Raw genomic sequence first — 18,256 nt, 5'->3', positions numbered from 1 at the left:
CGTATAAAAATATGTGTGCATCAGATTACGGTTACATATCTTGTATAAAACTCTTAGTTCTTTTATGTTTTGAAAGCTAAGTGCCACTGAATGCCTACCTAGTAATGAACCTTGATTACATCACTTGATCCATACATAGGGGCGTTTGTGTAAGGCACGGATCCATAGGGGGAAGTGACGTGGACGATCGCTTCTTCCAAGTACCCGATAATATGAGCATAATTTGTCTGTTCCTTAATTGATAATATCCTATTCGGGTCGTATAGGTTCATAGAGACTATCCTATGAACCTACTCGATTAGTCGCTCCTCCCGACACTTAGTCCTGAATTCCCGCGTAGGTTAACCTACAAACTGTTAGGCCGGCCGTCCAGTGGAAGCTACGACACGCAAACAAATCGCTTGTATGCACAAGATCAATACGCTTATATACAGGAAGTCCCATAAATTTAAACTCAATTTCAAAATTCATAAAAAATTGAAGGAATTGGAATATACAAATGCGGTTTACGAAAAAGTTATTATCACATAGAGACTATTTTTATTTTTTATTTTGGTACAGAAAAAATACGAAAGCAAACCACAATTGATTTAAACCTGAACCTTTCATCTTCTCTGTGTACAAAACGTTCGTAAAGCTTCAGCCGACGATTCCTTTCTGGCAATAGTCAACATCACAATGAAAACCTTATGTAAATACCAAAACCTGAAAATTCGGCCTTCAGTCCGACGCCATAGACCGCTTGTTCGTCCTGACATGTCTTAGGTCATGTTTCGGACAAAGAAGAGATTGAAAAAAGGTTCATGTCCAGAATTCTGTGATTTGTTTTCGTGCAGCGTCCTGTATCGACAAAGTCTGAACTATTTTTTTCTCTGCACCCGAGAATAACTTTTTCGAAAACTGCATTCAAAACATCGATTCCTTAAACTTTTATGAATGTTATACTAATACAAACACAAAGGCCACAACAGACAAATTGCCCAACGAGGTAGCTGAAAAAAGATACCCATAAAAAGTACAGACGTCAAATATAACTAAAATACATCGCAACAACTCAGTATACAAGAATATATCTCGAAAATAATTAATAAAATGTAATACACTGCAATATGTACAGTCCAATATGTTCATCGTATTTCTTGTTAAAACGTATCAGTTTTGTAAGAATTCACGACCCCTGGATAATTTATTGGTAACCCTATAGATAAAAACTCCCTACAACACCACAACCTGGAACTAAACGATACAGGTGTCCGCCCCTTATCGAAGCTGTCAATATTGAGTGTGTATAAATAACTCATGATCCATCTTATCCGTTCGTTGAAAATTTTAAACTCCTCGATCGTATCCCCCTGACACTTGCATTTTTCCAATGCAATGTTTAAACTACTAAATAATTTATGGGACACCCTGTATTTACGACAACGGCGCTTTCAAATTGCAGACGCAAGTGCACGAGTAGTTGTGCGAGGTTTTCCATACCATTGTCCGTCTTTGTTGCACTTCGATGTATATTTCAAATAATAGATTAGATGTTCTTAAGCAATATTTTATCCCGATGCTTTATTTTTTCCCCAACTTTAATAATTCGCTTCCATTCGCATCATCCCCAATCAATTTCGATAGAGTTGCTGAGCTTATGTTCTGATGTGTGGATGTTATTAAAGCCTATTGATCGTGATTCAGCGAGGAATTCAACGCAATGTTCGGAAACCGGATATGAATATATATGAATGAAACTATAATAAGTGAATATATGTGTAACACGGATGCAATATATATATGTTTGATCAACTGATTAGCGTCGAGTTTTCAGTATCCAAGTATAATTCGTGACTATTTATTTGAATGATAAGTTTGTGCTCGTCTCTGTTGGATGCGCTCAGTTATATTTATTAAATCGCATTTAGTTACAAGCTGTTCCCGGTGTGTAATCGCCGTGACAGCCCGGATCCGTATTTATGAATTATTGAACGGCGTGAATTATTATTACAACCGTAAATAAGCTCCGGACGTTTCGGAGGAACTTCATCCAGATTTAACGTTGGCACAAGTGTTATGATAGGATTATTCGTGAACGATAGCATACGATATACTGCGTGTACTCCAAAATTTAGTGCGAATAAAATAATTCTTTTTCTTCGATCATACCGTTTTGTATAAAGTTACCAGACGTCCTCATTTTTGTTGTCATTAAAGCGTCCTCGTACGTTTTTGGAATTTGTCCCTCATGTCCCCATTTTCAAGGTATCGGAGTTTTTATCTCCTTTCTGGGGGGGGGGGGAAATATCGTGAAAGAAAAATATGTCCAACAAATAAACCCATGTTCATGCTTTACGTGTGTTTATGTATTTTTTCTTCTCCACACATAATTTACACGCTTTGACCAATCACCTTTGAAATTCGTAGGAAATTAGAACCTAGGTAGCGCCTCCAAGCACGACAGACGCCACAGTTCTATTGTGCTCTATAACAGAGCTGGTTTGGAGGGTAAACCGAACACAACCCGGCACGGTCGCAGAAGTGATTTCAGTTCAGTGTTCCGAAGGACGTGTTTGTGTCTGAAAAAATTCAAGCCAACGGATTGAGTCCCCCCCCCCCCCCAGCAGAGTACTCCCTTAACATGATATGATATAGATATGTGGTTCTAAAACGTATTTAGGTTGCCAGAGTCGTGTTTGTTTTGTATTCTTGCTGCCATCCGCTTCCCATATTTTGAGGTGAAGAGGATAAATGCTTGAATTCTCATGATAGGTAAGTATCATGGTGAAGGTCTGCCTGCTCTCCGCGGAGAGATTTTTTAAAATGTTATAGACCGGCCCACAATTTTCACGTCTCGAAGTTGGAAAACCACCGAAAACTAACTTCAGCCGACCACCACTATTCCGCCAACGGAGTTCGAACCCAGATCCTCACGATGCTCACACGACCACGCAGCGGCCAAGTAGAAAACAACAAAATCCATCTTGAGAGTACCGTTGTTCGTTTAGACACATATAACGCCGTGCACTAGAAAGAGATTACCCAGGGCTGCTCTTCTATAATTTTCACCAATGACTGCTCCCCATTTCCTTCATTTCCTTCCTTACGAAGAAAAAAATTAGTCAGTCGCGTGCTAGAACTCCCAATGCTACCGTAATATTACACATGTAAACGGGGCTTCAATGCCTATAATGGCCTAACAAAACCCCCCTCAGTTAGAAAGCCCCTCCCGTACATTGGTGTCATTTGTCGCGAGCATATGTAAGTGAAATTGTTAAATGTGCACACACACACATGCGCCCTCATTTCTAAGTTCTGAAACCTGGTAACCTTATATAGTTTTGCATCAAAATTCCCTACAAATGACGAGTTTCCAAGAAACGCGGTCCTCGTGATCACTGAAATAATAGCAGTACTAGTTTTTGATCGCGATTCGATTAGAATCAAGTACTCAAAGCGCACGATGAGCTAGTTCTGTGCACTGGGAGGGGTTGTTACATAGGTACGTCCCCTGGTTATAGCTCTTCTCTCTTCGATTCCGAACTGAAAAAAAAAATGAGTGTAAAAATGAGAAAACACTACTCTGTCCGCTTGCTTAGTAAATCCCTCAGTCTCAGTTAGGGTTACAGTGGCACCATCAGTTGCGAGCATGTGTAAGTGACGTTGCCAGGGGTGCACGCGCATGCGTCCTCATTTCTGAGTTTGAAATCCGATAAAACTCTACTTTTATATTAAAATTCTCTAAAAATGACAAGCTTCGAAGAAACGCGGGGCCCCTGAAATAATAGCAACATGAATTTCCTATTGCTATTAACAATGAGATAGATATTTAAGGTAAACAAAATGCATGAAAACATAACATTTTTGTTTGTCTTTATTTTGTTTTGCTTTGTTTTATGTTGTTTTTTCCTTTACTAGAATTTTACGTGTTGCCTATTTAATCCCTTTTATTTGATATTCTATAAAAACCTATACTAACAAAGACATCGCTACTAACATCATATAGTGAGTATCGTCTTTTCTTTTTATTCATTTTTTTACATTATTATTTTTTCATTATTATTTTAGAACATAGTACCGTCAAACTCGGTTATAACGACATCGAAGGTTGCGTGAAACTTTATCGTTATAACTGAGGTTGACGTTTTTAACGACTTTTTTTTTTTACTAAAAATATAATAATCAGATGCGCTGTGCGCAAATACTGTGAATGAAGTGGTTATTTCATCATGATATAAGGGGGCGAACGAAATTTGATGGATAAAAATACGGCGAATTGCAATCACAAATACGGATCATCGCGAATTCTCACCAAAAATGTTGTAATTTGTCGGCGATATTGCCAAATATTGCTTATAAATTACCCTCGGCGAGAAATGCATTCTACAGCAAATCTACGGTGATTTAATATGTAGTTGACAGTGGGAAAAAAAATTCGACACGACAAATATGTGAGGTAAAATACGGGGCGTCTCACGAATTCGTAAATAGCTTAAGAATTCATAAAATTGAAGGTATTGGTATACTTGAATGTGGTTTGTGAAAAGTTATTCTCACGGAGGATTTTTTTTGGTAGTTCAAATTTTTGTCGGTAGAGTGCGCTGCACAAAAGCGAACCACGTATGTATGAACCTGAATCTTTCTTTAACTTTTTCTGTGCCCGAAACGTTCGTTGAGCATCAGCCGGCTATTCGCGGCTGAGATAAAACAACTTCATCGATAATGCTTTGTCCACCAATGTCAACATCACAACGAAAATCTCATGTTAGCTCAGGAAATTCAGAAATAAGTTATTAATCGTACACCAAATATTATATGGGATTTGCTTATTTCGAATGAGTTTCTGGACAGCGTCCTCTATTAACAAGAATTCAAACTAAATTTTTGTGCCAAAAAAAAAAAATTACCTCTTCATGAGAATAATTTTTCCGCAAGCCGCATTCAATTATACTGAGGTTCCTTCAATTTTTTAAAACTATTTACGAATTCATGGGACACCCTGCATTTACAGGCATATTAATTATAACACAGTTTGTAAATTATGCAAATTATGCTCTTTCATCCCTGATTTTAGTTAAGATTATCAATTGAAGAAAGCTTTGTTGAAAAAACAGGTTGAAAAAATATATTTTTGTTTAAAAAAACATAGTTGAGAGGAGGGAAATTATGGGTCAATACGGGAATGTCCCGTATACGGGGCATGTCAATAAGCAAGTCAGAGCGTCATAAATGTAATAATTTTCTTCTCAATATTAGGCTTCAATAGATAAGTAATTATTAATTCTGAAATTATTTCTTGATCATTTGATCATTTCTGTCGCACCATGCTCCTTTTCTGCACTCGAGGGCAAATTATTTCTTTCATTAATCTTCAGTAATCAGTTAATAACTTTTCCGCAAACCGCATTCAAATATACAGATTCCCCATCAGTTTTATCAACTCTATGGTACAGAGTCTAAGTCCATTAATAATAGAAAAATATCTAAAAATGATTATTATTATTTCACATTTTTCGTTAAGTACTTATAGCGTATTTTGTTAGGACGATAACGATTAGACTCTCCAATCAAGTATCAATATGCATATGTTCAGAATAAGCTGTTTAACAATCGTTAACAATTCATTAATCTCCTATTAAGAGCAAACAACCCCAATAAACTGAAAAACTAAATTAATCTAACGTCTCCACTTTCCATCAATTATATTTTCCATTACGAATCATTTTTATTTACATCACATATATCAATAGCCTGCCGCAAAAATTAATTATTTCATGTCTTAAAGTATATACTCAGATCCCCGTGGGAGAGAGAGAGTGAATTAATAATAATTCAATTACTAATAGTAATCAGGGTTTGAATACTCAAAACATGGATCTTACGAACTACATATTTGAAAATTAATCATCGAATGGTATTTGGCTGAATGTTTAAAATGTTTGTAGTTGAGATTATTTCAATTTCAGCTACTTCCTCATACAAAAACTTTCAAGCTACGAAAGAATGAATATAAATGGTGTAAAAGACACATGGTGTAAATGAACGAAAAATCAACTAATTAGCATACAAAACAGTGCCGTTTGTACTCTTTTTTTTTATATCAATTAAAGAAGAGAAATTTTTAAAATACTTATCAAAGGTCGTCGAAATTTTTTTTTTCCAATTAAAAAAAGTTCAAAATTTCGTTCACAGATGGCAATTTTCTATCACAGAAAATTCGATATAGCGCACAAAATGCGACACAAATAGCTTATAATTATTGTTTATTATGATTTGAGTAACTACCACATTTGAATACGAAAACCCTTTCACTCTTTTAGATTTTTTTCTGAACTAAAAAGATGCTCATATTCAAATTTAGTAGTTTTATGTAACGCAAATAGAAAAAAATAAGCATTATGCACTGTTTGTTTCGCATTTCATGTGTTGTGTCGAGTGTTTCGTGATGCAGCGTCATTCATTTCAAAAAAGGAAAAAGAAACTCGAAGCGCCTTGATAAATATTTTGGTGCAAAGCGCATCTGTTTATTCATGCCAATTGGCTGATTTTTTTAATTTATCCAGGACTTTTCACCCATCTTGTGTTATTGACTTTCGATGATCTTTTTCAATGACTTTGGCGTTTATATAACCCCATATAGTTATATAAACGGAGCTGTTATATAACTATATAATTTATATCATATATGTTACTGCCAAGTCCCGAAGTGTGGCCAATTCGCAAAATGGCCGAGAGGTTTGGAAAAAGTCCAATTTACAGGAATGATTCGGGCTTTGGCCGGCCAATTCACGAAGTGGCCCGAGATCCCTGACAAATTTAGATGTGCCGATGTAAGACGGTCCGATGGGCACGAAATCATCGCCAACATGTGATATATGGCTATATATAGAAGAAATTTGAGAGACAAACTTTCAAATCTTTTAATAATGCTATAGACATATAGTTTTTCTGTCAAATTTTGAAGGGAAAAAAAAAATTATTACCGCGTCGTGAGTGTGGTTTGATAGGTTGCCATAGCTAACGTTGACATATTCATCGCGAAAAAAATACAACTTTTCGATGACACCGAATCATGTCTTTTGTTATAGGAATTTGGCCACGGATCTCCGACCACTTTGCGAACTGGCTGGCCGGAGCACGAAATTCGGACATTGGCCAGGTTAATATTGAACGAAATTGGCCAATTCTCGAACTGGCCGATTTCAGGATTTTACCCAAGCGTCGTTGGTAAATTTGATAAATAATAAAAAATCATTTTTACCGACGATTATGCATAATAGCCAAGTGTCGTTGGCAAATTTGATGAATATTTGAAATTTAATGAAATGAGTCTAGAATGAGTGAATGAATATAGTTCGACTTCGATATAATGACAACAAATTTTACGATCACCCCCGATATGATGATGCAATACGTGTATGAATTATCCTGCATAGTACATCACGTAGTACGATTGATCATGTTTACCTGCGATGCGACGCTTGGGTATTATGCATAATCGCTGATAAAAAGCGATAATTTTTTTTAGTACTCATCAAATTTACCAACGCCGCTTGCTTGGGTACTATGCAAAATCACCGGTAAAAGTGATAAATTCAGAGACGTTTTTCTAACTCACCTCGAGATGATTACGCATAATAATAACTGCCGGATTTATCACATACCCAATAACAGCTTTATCGTAGGAAGCGGAATGTAAAAGAATGCTATATATTCTTAAATTCTAGGAACCATTACAAAATTGTTATGTTGTGCAACCGCAAGAATTACCATCGAAGGAAAGAAAAAAAACCGATCGAGTCCTAGTAACAAGAAAGATAAGTTAATATAAAAAAAAGCACCAGCGAATTGTTGTTTTTTTCAACTCTTTTGTTGGGTAATAGGGAAACACCACAGGGAATAAAATCCAGATTAAGTTACGGACGAGAGAAAAAAATAACCAACAATATATAAGGAAGGATTACACGAAGTTCTTTTTTTTTTCCCCCGTGTTGCAGCCTCCAAGTTTCTCAAAACAGTTTAAGCTGAGAAAATAATTCTTTCCATTGAAAATTTTCCCCGTCGAAGACATATTTTTAACATCGTCGCACATCGAAGAGGATATTTATTGAAGAAGGTGCTTCCATAGAGATATTGAAACAAGCTCCGTTGTTGGGGAATATTCTCCCGAAAACAAAATGTGAGAAAACAACTCTGTTAGTTTTTAGCGTTTCCATTAAATTTGTGGTTTATTTCGGAAATAAGGTTTTATATATATAGAGAAGTATACTAAAATATTCAGAAGAGAGGCTTGTGAAGGTGAAGTGTGTGTAAGTCATGCACAGGGTGGATAAAAAATCTGCACGTTATAATAACGCATTATTGGATCCACTTTGAGAAAAATCGGCTTTACACCGTGGAATTGATTTCATGGTTTACGGAAATTTCGCCCCCCCGAAATTTCACCACCGTAATTTCTCCTGCCCTTAACTTGTGAGTGAAGAGGTGGGAGTTGGTGGTGAGTGACAGTATGAGTGACCAAGTGAGTGGGTGAGTGACCGTATGAGTGACCAAGTGAGGGCGAGGTCATATGTGTGACAAAATGAATGCTTGGGTGGCAGTATGAATGAACAAGTGAGTGGGTGAGTGATCATATGAATGAACAACTGAGTAGGTGAGTGATCATATAATGAACAAGTGAGTGGGTGAGTGATCATGTGAGTTACCAAGTGAGTGACCGAGTACGTGACCGTATGAGTGACCATATGAGTTATCAAGTGAGTGACCGTATGAGTGACCAAGTACTTAACTGTATGAGTGACCAAGTGAGTGACTGGATGTGTGGATATTTCATCCCATTTCGGCTTCGACATCTCGCCCTTTGTATAAGTATAATGAGTAGCCTGCAAAAATGTGAGAAATGCACAAATTTTTTTAATTCAATGAAATCATGATATTTTATCGATTATATGCGATATAACACGGTCCCTCACTTGATCACTCATACCGTATTTCACTCACTTGGCTACTCATGTGGTCACTCATACACCCATGCACTAGTCCAGTCATACGGTCGCTCACTTGATCATTCATATAGTCATTCACTCAGCCATACAGTCATTCATACTCGCTCATGCGATCACTCATCGTAGCGTTCAAGCGATCACTCACCCATTTAAATAGTAACTCAACCAATCACATGGTGACTCACACAATCAGTCGTTTACTCACGTGGTCTCTCGTAATGTCAGGGGCAGGTGAAATGTTCGGGTCGAAATTTCCGGTGGCGAAATGTACCAGAGACGAAACGTCAGGGGCAAAATTTCCGAATCCTAATTTTATGACGTCATTCAACATTTATTTCTTTTAATCAGATTTGCATCAATGTTGCACCAATGTCCTTGGTGGATTCAGTTAAACAAAAAGACTCCTCAGATATCTCTATTGAAGCTTCCAGAAGCTCTCGATTAATTTTATTGCCACCTGGCAGGCGAGTGGTTAGAGAGCTAGCCTCTCTCTAACTGTGCAGGTCTGGATTCGAATCCCGGTTCGGGCATGGATGTTTACTAACACTGACAAATTCCCTAGAGAGATCCTCTTGAGAATACGAGAGGATTACGTTACTTCTTTAAAAAAAAAAGGAGACGGTGGATGGCAATCCAAGTGTCCGAATGATGACTCATGTTCTTTTAACTGCACTTTCATAAGTTCAGGCAAATACAGGGTAGGTGAAACGTCGGTGAGACATTTTGAAAACTCATCATCCACCCTGTATATACAGTCCAATCCCGTTATAACGAACTCCAAGAGACCGGAGTTATAACGAAATTTCGTTAGATAGGAATTCCAGGTTTTTGCATTTTTCCAATGCAAACTTATCTGGGAGATCAGAAAAGTGTTCGTTAAAACGAGATTTTCGCTATAACGGTATTCGTTAAAATGGGATTCGACTGTATATCCGAATTATTTTAATACAAAGAAAGTAAAAATTCTCTTTAAAAAAAATTGCGAAGAAACTTTCAATTTCTTAATTGCATCTTCTAATCTTTCGAATATCCATCTTTTTCAATAGGGTAAACCTGGGAAACCGGCTCCACCCGGATTACCAGGAGCGACGGGACCGAAGGGAGATCGTGGTGGTCCTGGAGAAAAAGGGGAGAAAGGACAGAAAGGAACCGTAGGATTTCCCGGAGCACAAGTAAGTTAATGTTTTCGATTCGTATTTAAAGTTAATTGCATACACGCAATCATATTTGATGCAATTATTTATCTGTTTATTTGCATTTTGGGCCGGTGATGGCGATGATGGAGAAGCATTCTATCGTTTCTCTCGCTTGAAAATGGATCAATATCAACATTCAATCCCGTTCGTTAGAAGCCAAGTTCTGCCTTCTTCTTTCAGGACTGGCGCTTTTTCTTTTCGTGCAGATTGGTGTTATAACCCCGTTATTATGTGTTACTTTCGATCACTATATTGGCAAATTCATTAGCCAAATGCAATTTAAAAAATTGCTTTTCCTACCAAGTCAATATTTTTTTTTGCCAGAATGTGATAATTTTCTCTCCTGGCGGTCAAGTCAAATCGTTTGAGGGGAAGTGCAAGAAAACAAACTAGTTTGCACATTTTTAGCTTTCTTGATACAGTCGAATCCCGTTATGACGAACACCAAGAGACCGGAGAAATCACTTCGTTACTACCAAATTTCGTTATAAGGAAATTCCAGGTTTTTGCATTGTTCTTATATCAACTTATCTGGGGGATTAGAAAAGTGTTCGTTAAAACGAGATTTTCGCTATGACGGTATTCGTTAAAACGGGATTCGACTGTATCTCTCAAGGTTAACAGCATTTTTACCAGCTTCGGAAACGCACCATAAAGTTTAAGCTATACGTTTGGTGTACGTTCGGTGAATTCGGCAGGATTATGAAGAGATGCAAAACAATTTTTAAAGTGTTCCAACTCCATAATTATTGGTCCTCCCAATCAAAAAAACTTTTCCACATTAGTTTTTTCACAAGGAATCGCGTGTGTAATTAACTGGGCGGTCGATAATAGTATCCGCCCTGCGTAAAGTTACTTACACATACACGCAATCATATTTGATGTAATTATTTATTTGTTTGTTTGTATTTTGGGCCAGTGATGACGATGATCGAATTTTATCGTTTTCCTCTGGTCCGCAATCAACCGGAGGACAAACAGCAATAAAAATCAGAGGAATTTTTACGAAGGTATTCCGTGATTTAATTTCATCATGGGCGTTCAATACATTCGATGGATGAACCAGAAAAGCTGCTGCTGCTGGTGGTGGTCTCTCTCTCTGTCTCTCGTGTACCCGTCGTTGTCTGGGGTCCTTTCATTGTCTTCGGTTGTATTGATATCCAATACTTCCCCATCATCGATTCCATTCCCACATGTTATCTTCAATTTTTTTTCCTTCTTCTCTTATTCTATTCCATTGCCTTGTCGTGTTCCTCTCACATTCACTTTTATCTCTCATTCCTTTTTTTTTTTATCCTATTTCCCTCTTTTTCATTTTTATTCCCGGACCCCAACTTCCATTACTGACTATCATTTAGTCATTCATTTCGACGTCCCCCTTTTTTTTAGTCTTTTTTTATTATTATTATTTCCTATTAGTTTCTTTGCTCAACATTTTCGACGGGAGACTTCGGCAAAAAGTAATAAAATACTACAATGGAATAATAGTAGGAAAAATAATAAATTCGTTTGTTTTCAACCATTTTATGGCCAGTTGCGTGATGAATGTACATTTTTGTTTTGAAGATAAAGTAAGTTTTTGGCCATCTTGTGTTCTCTAAAAAAGAGTAATTAGTTGGATATGGCTTTTGGAGGGTGGAATGGAAAAGTCTTCGTTGAAACAATCCATTTTTTTTATCATCCATGATTTTTTTTGTCTACTTTATTCTTACAGTCAAACTCGTCTTATTTGTGTCTTGCTGTGTCAGCGGGTCTGCGAATTATATTTATTCATTTTCCGCCGGTCTGCAAATTATTTCTTTTATTTATTTAGTTTTAGCATTTATCAAAAATTGTTTTTACACTTTATTTTTTGCCGGTCCGCAACCTATTTTTCTCATTTAATAGTTTTTTTTTCAAATTATTTGTCTTGTTTATTTATTTTTTGCAGGTGTGTGCATGGATTATTTCTCCTATTCATTCATTTTCTGCCGGTCCACAAATTATTTCCCCAATTTATTAATTTTTATTGGTCTGCAAATTATGCCTTGTTTTTAGCATTTATCAAATTATTTATCCTCTTCATCTTCTGTCGGTCCGCAAATTATTCATCCTATTATTCATTTTCTGCCGGTCCACAAATTATTTCCCCAATTTATTAATTTTTATTGGTCTGCAAATTATGCCTTGTTTTTAGCATTTATCAAATTATTTATCCTCTTCATCTTCTGTCGGTCCGCAAATTATTCATCCTATTATTCATTTTCTGCCGGTCCACAAATTATTTCCCCAATTTATTAATTTTTATTGGTCTGCAAATTATGCCTTGTTTTTAGCATTTATCAAATTATTTATCCTCTTCATCTTCTGTCGGTCCGCAAATTATTCATCCAATTATTCATTTTCTGCCGGTCCACAAATTATTTCCCCAATTTATTAATTTTTATTGGTCTGCAAATTATGCCTTGTTTTTAGCATTTATCAAATTATTTATTCTCTTTATTTTTTGCCGGTCCGCAAATTATTTCTTCTATTTATTCATAAATTATTTCTTCTATTTATTCATAAATTATTTCTTCTATTTATTCATAAATTATTTCTTCTATTTATTCATAAATTATTTCTTCTATTTATTCATAAATTATTTCTTCTATTTATTCATAAATTATTTCTTCTATTTATTCATAAATTATTTCTTCTATTTATTCATCTTCTGCCGGTGCACAAATTATTTCCCCAATTTATTAATTTTTATCGGTCCGCAAATTATGTCTTGTTTTTAGCATTTATCAAATAATTTATCCTCTTCATTTTTTGTCGGTCCACAGTTATTTCTGTTATTTATTCATCTTCTGCCGGTCCGCAAATTATTCATCCAATTATTCATTTTCTGCCGGTCCGAAAATTTTTACTCACATTTATTTATTTTTTGCCAGTCTTCAAATTATTTCTGCTCTTTATTTTTTGCGGGTTAGCAAATTTCCATTCCTCCCATTTCCAACGGTCCGCGAAAATTTTTAAACTGCTTTCAACGATCCGCAGCTGTAAAAAGTTTAAGAACATTGATTTAAAGTTTTCGGAGAATAAATTTTCATGCCTTCGGTAAATCAAACTGAAGAGAAATTAAGGAAATATACCATTTTTCAAAAGTTATAAGCATTCAGGATCCTAAACCACGTCCCTTTGTACACGTGTTTAGAGATTCGTTACTCAAAGGAAAAGTGTTCTCTATTTCTTTCTACGTTTGATGTCACCGTAGAGCCTCTTGGCAATTCTATTTTTGTCTTTAACACTTTAAAGTTACCGAAAATTTTTTTTCTTCCTTTCACAGGACAATGATTTAAAAAAAAATTGTTTCAAAGAATTTTTGCTACGGTATACTGATTTTTTTTTTTCAGCCACACATTCAGCTTTTTCTACGCATTCCATCGACTAATTAAATTTTCTTCCATTGAAATTTCCAGTTGAAAAAGTTGAAATGGAAAAGAAATTTTAACTAACGCTAATTATTTAAATACGTTGTTACTATATGTCCAGTATTTATTTATATTGAAACAATCTACAAACAGGGTGTCCAGTATTTTCGGTGTTAATTAGAAGAGAGAGAAATGATTTCCCACTTCAATTTTTTTCTCCTTTCAATTTCGATTTTTGATTTTCTACTATTTCCGTGTTCCACCATCATTGTTAAAGCAAATTTTTCATAAAGATCATCTCCCAGACTAGGCATCCTCAACCGGTTGCTCGTGAGCACCACGGTGCTTCCTGAAGCACCCATAGATGCTCTATGCCCGTGTCCAATATCGTGCTCGCAAGCACTTAATGAACGTCCCAGATTGTACAAATTGCATTCAAGGATTAAAATCATTCTTATTTTTCGTGCATTCCTATGCCAAACTTGCCGTAAGGGTGGTCTTCTTTTTGATGATAGGTACATGCAGTGCTCGCGACTGAGGCAGAGAGGCTCCGCAGACATATGCACACATACTGAGGCTCCGTAGAGAGCAGGCAGACCTACGACACGATACTGACATAACATGAAAATTCAAGCATTTCCATCTTTACTTCAGAAAATGGAAGACAGATGGCGGCATGAACACGAAACAAGCGCAACTCTACAACATAGATACATTAAGGCCATACATCCACTTAGAACACATATTCCGGCATGTGCCGATTCGTTAGAAATTCCGAAGAGGAATGTGTACGAAGTGCATGTACGGTTAAGTAGTAGTAGTGCTCGCGACTTGAAGAATGTTAAAGACCTCTGTCCTAGACAAAGGTTTCCCAAAATAGGCAATATACCCTCCTGAAAAGTGATAAAACGTGTCAGGGAGGATGCTAATATCTACGAATGTAAAAATGGAGACCAATGGGTTCTCTCAAGAACAGAAAAGTTTAAGAACTCATATTATATAGACTGAAATTTTTCATGTTTTCAACTTTGCACATCTCTCCCAATAGCACACGGATTCTCAACCTGGAAGGATTTCAGAAGGTCCAGGTTATTGAATGAAAATAAAAATTAACACTTTTTTTTTTACGTTGCTATAGAGGCTGTCCCAAATTGTTTGCACAGCGGATACCTCTGTAATCGTTGCCTATAGAAATATACTTTCAAATACAAAATGTTTTCAAATGAGATTTACTAACTCAAAATGTCTTGAATTTTCCAAGGTGTAGTACAAATTGAAAAATATAAAAATTGACTTTTTATGAAGACCATGTGTGCTAAAACTGTCAGTTAGTGAAATGCAAATTCTATAAGTCATTTATAAAAAATTTCATGTTTTTAAATGCAATATTAATGGAGGTATTCGGCGTGTGGTTCACAAATCGTGAAACGTGAACTAAATTAAAAGTTGTGGAAATCCCCTAATTGTCAAAATAATTGTCAAAAAAAAAGGAAATTGCTATTTGTTGAGAATGAAAAAATGAAATGATTGAGGTCATTCTATTTGTGTACCGTCAACTAAAAATGGCAGATTTTCAGCCAATGAAAACTTGCCAACACAGTGATAAGTTGCTAAAACATAGTGTGATTTCATATACAATAGCTCGCGATAAATATTTCATTTAAAAATATGAATTGTTTGTGAAAATGACTTTTTCAGACTGAGATCTGGATTTCAATAATTGGAACTCATAGCACACGTGGACCGTATAGAAAATATATTTCTTTATTTTTCTTTATCTATTCGACCCCTCAAACAAAATTTTGAGATCTTAAGTAACTGCACACGTCATTTAAAAACTTTTCGTAAAATGAAAGTATGTTTTTATAAAGTCGTCGGTTGCAGAGATATATCTGTTGTGCAATTTCGGACAACCTACTGAATATTGTTTTGCAAAGGGTTCCATTATTTTATTGGTAAAATGCCGCCTGGCAGTCGAGTGGTTAGGGAGCTAACCTCTCACCGTCCAGGTCTCTGTTCGAATCCCGGTTCTGGCATGAATGTCTACCAACATTAACCAATTCCCTGGACGAATCATGCTGATTCCTTGGGAATGCTTGGGGATCACGTTATTTATTATTAAAAACCAAGGGTTTATTTTATCGGTACGGGGAGGAGGGTGTCCCCACGGAACACAAAAACCGCAGCACTGGCAAACTTGCAACAGAAATTTCCAAACAAACCAAAAACACGACGGAAATGATAAACTTGTACAAGTATCTTTCCATATATTTTTGTGTGAATATTAAGTAGCTATTCCTCCCTCTACTTTTGTTTTAAACAATCCATTTTTCAAAGGGTGATCGAGGATTGATGGGTCCTCCTGGTCTTGATGGTGTGAATGGATTGGCTGGGCCACAAGGCGCTCCTGGATTACCTGTAAGTGATGCATCGAAAGTTAATTGTTATTATCAAAAGAGTTCTGGAGTTCCTTTGAAATTATTATTACAATATACGGAATTATTATTAAAATATACTTTAAAAATATCGTAGCTTTCTCACTAGCATAAACTGTAGAAATAGTGCAAATCGTCTGTGGTAATCAAAATATTCGTGACGTATTTAAAAATAATAATTTTTCTATTTTTCTTAGGGTCAGCTCGGACCGAAAGGCGAAAAGGGAAGCCCGGGTGAATTGGGTCCACCAGGACTTATGGGACCTCCTGGACTTCCTGGACCACCGGTACGTTCTCATAAATGAGTCAATAACTTTACCCTCTGTGGCTCATCCTCATAGAAAACGTATTGAAAATTTTGTTTTTGTTTTTCCAAAAACGTATGTAAATTGGAACTGCAGTCGCTTATTAAAATTACAGATAATGTTATCATTCGGATATTGTTATCACTTTCGCCAAGAACGGGAAGTACCAACATCATAACATGGGGGAGATTCGTTTATTGTTATCGGGACTTTGGTTTATGCTATCAATCTTTTTTGTCGATAGTTTTTTTTTGTTTGTTTTTTTTGCATATTTTGAAAAATGCCATCAAAGCTTACATTTCAGGGAGCGTGCATACTGCTCGCGTGTGACTTGTTGAGCTTGCGAGTGCGTTGTGTGCAAGCAACGCTCCAGGCTAGCCGACGGTTTGTTGAGTCAGGTAGGTCTACATGCGCGTACTGTCACGACCACCTAGATAACCTAGGTTATATAGGAGGTCGTGGTACTGTCCGTTGTCCTTAAGTTTTCGCTGAAACTTTCATCAATTTATACGGCATACATTATAAAATATTTCATTGCGAGAAAAGCAATACGCGTTGGACGAACGTCAGACTTGGGACTACCCGCTAACGATGGGTTCATCAAAGTGACTCGTGGCGCTGCGATCGCAACTGGTTTCTGCGTGGGTGGAGAGAGAAGGGAAGAAAAAAAATGAGAGCACAAAAAAGCGGACGTGTATCAATTAATTACCCCCACGGTCAAAGCGAACAAGTACAATACTCGTATGTACAGGGTCTTCCCGCAAAGGACTCCCTGATTTTAAAATGAAATAACTAGGAAACGGTGATCGATAGAAGAATAAAACAAGTGGCATGTTTATTATGAAAGCCGCCGAAATCTGATACAGAGGTTTCAAAATTATTTACAAATGTTGCTAACAAGTGACGCTGTAGTCGCAGTACAGTGTCCGAGAAAGAAGCTATAAAATGTCCTTCATAAGCAGTCATTGCAATCGCATCACAATCGATTCAAAATGTGCACTTTCCGCAGCACAACGAGAGCGCAAACATGGAGTGAAATTTTCAATCACCCTCCGCAGTGTCTCGACGGAAATTTTGAAGCTCGTCCAGTGTTGCCGGATAATTCCGCAAAACAGTGTCCTTCAATTCGCCCCATAGAAAGTAGTCACAGGGCAAGATCGAGTGAGTACGGAGGCCAATCCATGCCTGTTCCAATAAATTTGGAGTACTTGAATGCAAGGACTCTATTCCCCCGATGTTCCTCGAGAAAGGGAAAAAACCGTTGTTGTTGGGCCCCATCTTGCATGAGCCACGAAGTGCTTCGTCCATCCTCGAACCCAGGCGACACAAATTGTTCCTAAACTGCTACGTACGGTTCGGTAGTGATCGATTGCACCATCTCTGTGCTAAACGAAACTGAGTGCACAGAGCACGATCAGGCTCTATTGCACCAGTGATATAAGTTATGTACTCAGGAGTGCGCGGTCGTACCGGGAAAAACTCCTGCTGACAGTCCGGCCGGGTAAGCGAGGGAACAGGAAGAGAAGAAGAAACAAAAGAGAAAGAAAGTAATAATAAATGACAACAAAATTATGATAGAAAAAAAAAAGAAATACAGTCGATGTTCGATATAACGACCCTCCTCGTACCGTCGAAAACGGACGTTATACTGGGAGGTTCGTTACATCGAAAGTCATCTTTATCTTTATCTGAAACCGACTATAGCTCAGGCCTACCACAATGAAGTGATTTTCTGCCCTTTACCCAATTGGGTGAGCTATAGCGGAAAAATGAGCCTCAACATCACAGCCTTTCCGAGAGCCAGACGTCCCTCCCAATCTCCCACAACGCTCCCGCCTCTCGCACCGACAACGCTGCGGCCACCATAGCGCAACCCGATCCCCATATCCAAAAAAAATACATATATATATATTAACTTATCCATGCTTTAGATCAATG

The 18,256-nt window shown here is 36.9% G+C and overlaps 1 protein-coding gene across 8 annotated transcripts in view; it reads left to right on the top strand.

Annotated features, from left to right (window-relative positions):
* The window catches only part of LOC149069231 (uncharacterized), a 299,332-nt gene that overhangs the window by 224,791 nt on the left and 56,285 nt on the right, over nt 1-18,256 (top strand). For all 8 annotated transcript variants that reach the window (XM_089250662.1, XM_089250660.1, XM_089250665.1 and 5 more), the window contains 3 exons: nt 10,034-10,159; nt 15,916-15,996; nt 16,211-16,300. In XM_089250662.1, coding sequence (XP_089106788.1) covers nt 10,034-10,159; nt 15,916-15,996; nt 16,211-16,300 — 297 coding nt within the window. The remainder of the gene's footprint in view (nt 1-10,033; nt 10,160-15,915; nt 15,997-16,210; nt 16,301-18,256) is intronic.

Source organism: Pholcus phalangioides, unplaced genomic scaffold (genome assembly GCF_987345545.1).
Source record: "Pholcus phalangioides strain wild (caught in Gottingen) unplaced genomic scaffold, Ppha-v1.0 ptg000024l_1, whole genome shotgun sequence".
Classification (NCBI taxonomy): Eukaryota; Metazoa; Arthropoda; class Arachnida; order Araneae; family Pholcidae; genus Pholcus; species Pholcus phalangioides.
Note: the sequence above shows the minus strand (reverse complement) of the source record. Positions and strands in the feature narration are given on the sequence as shown.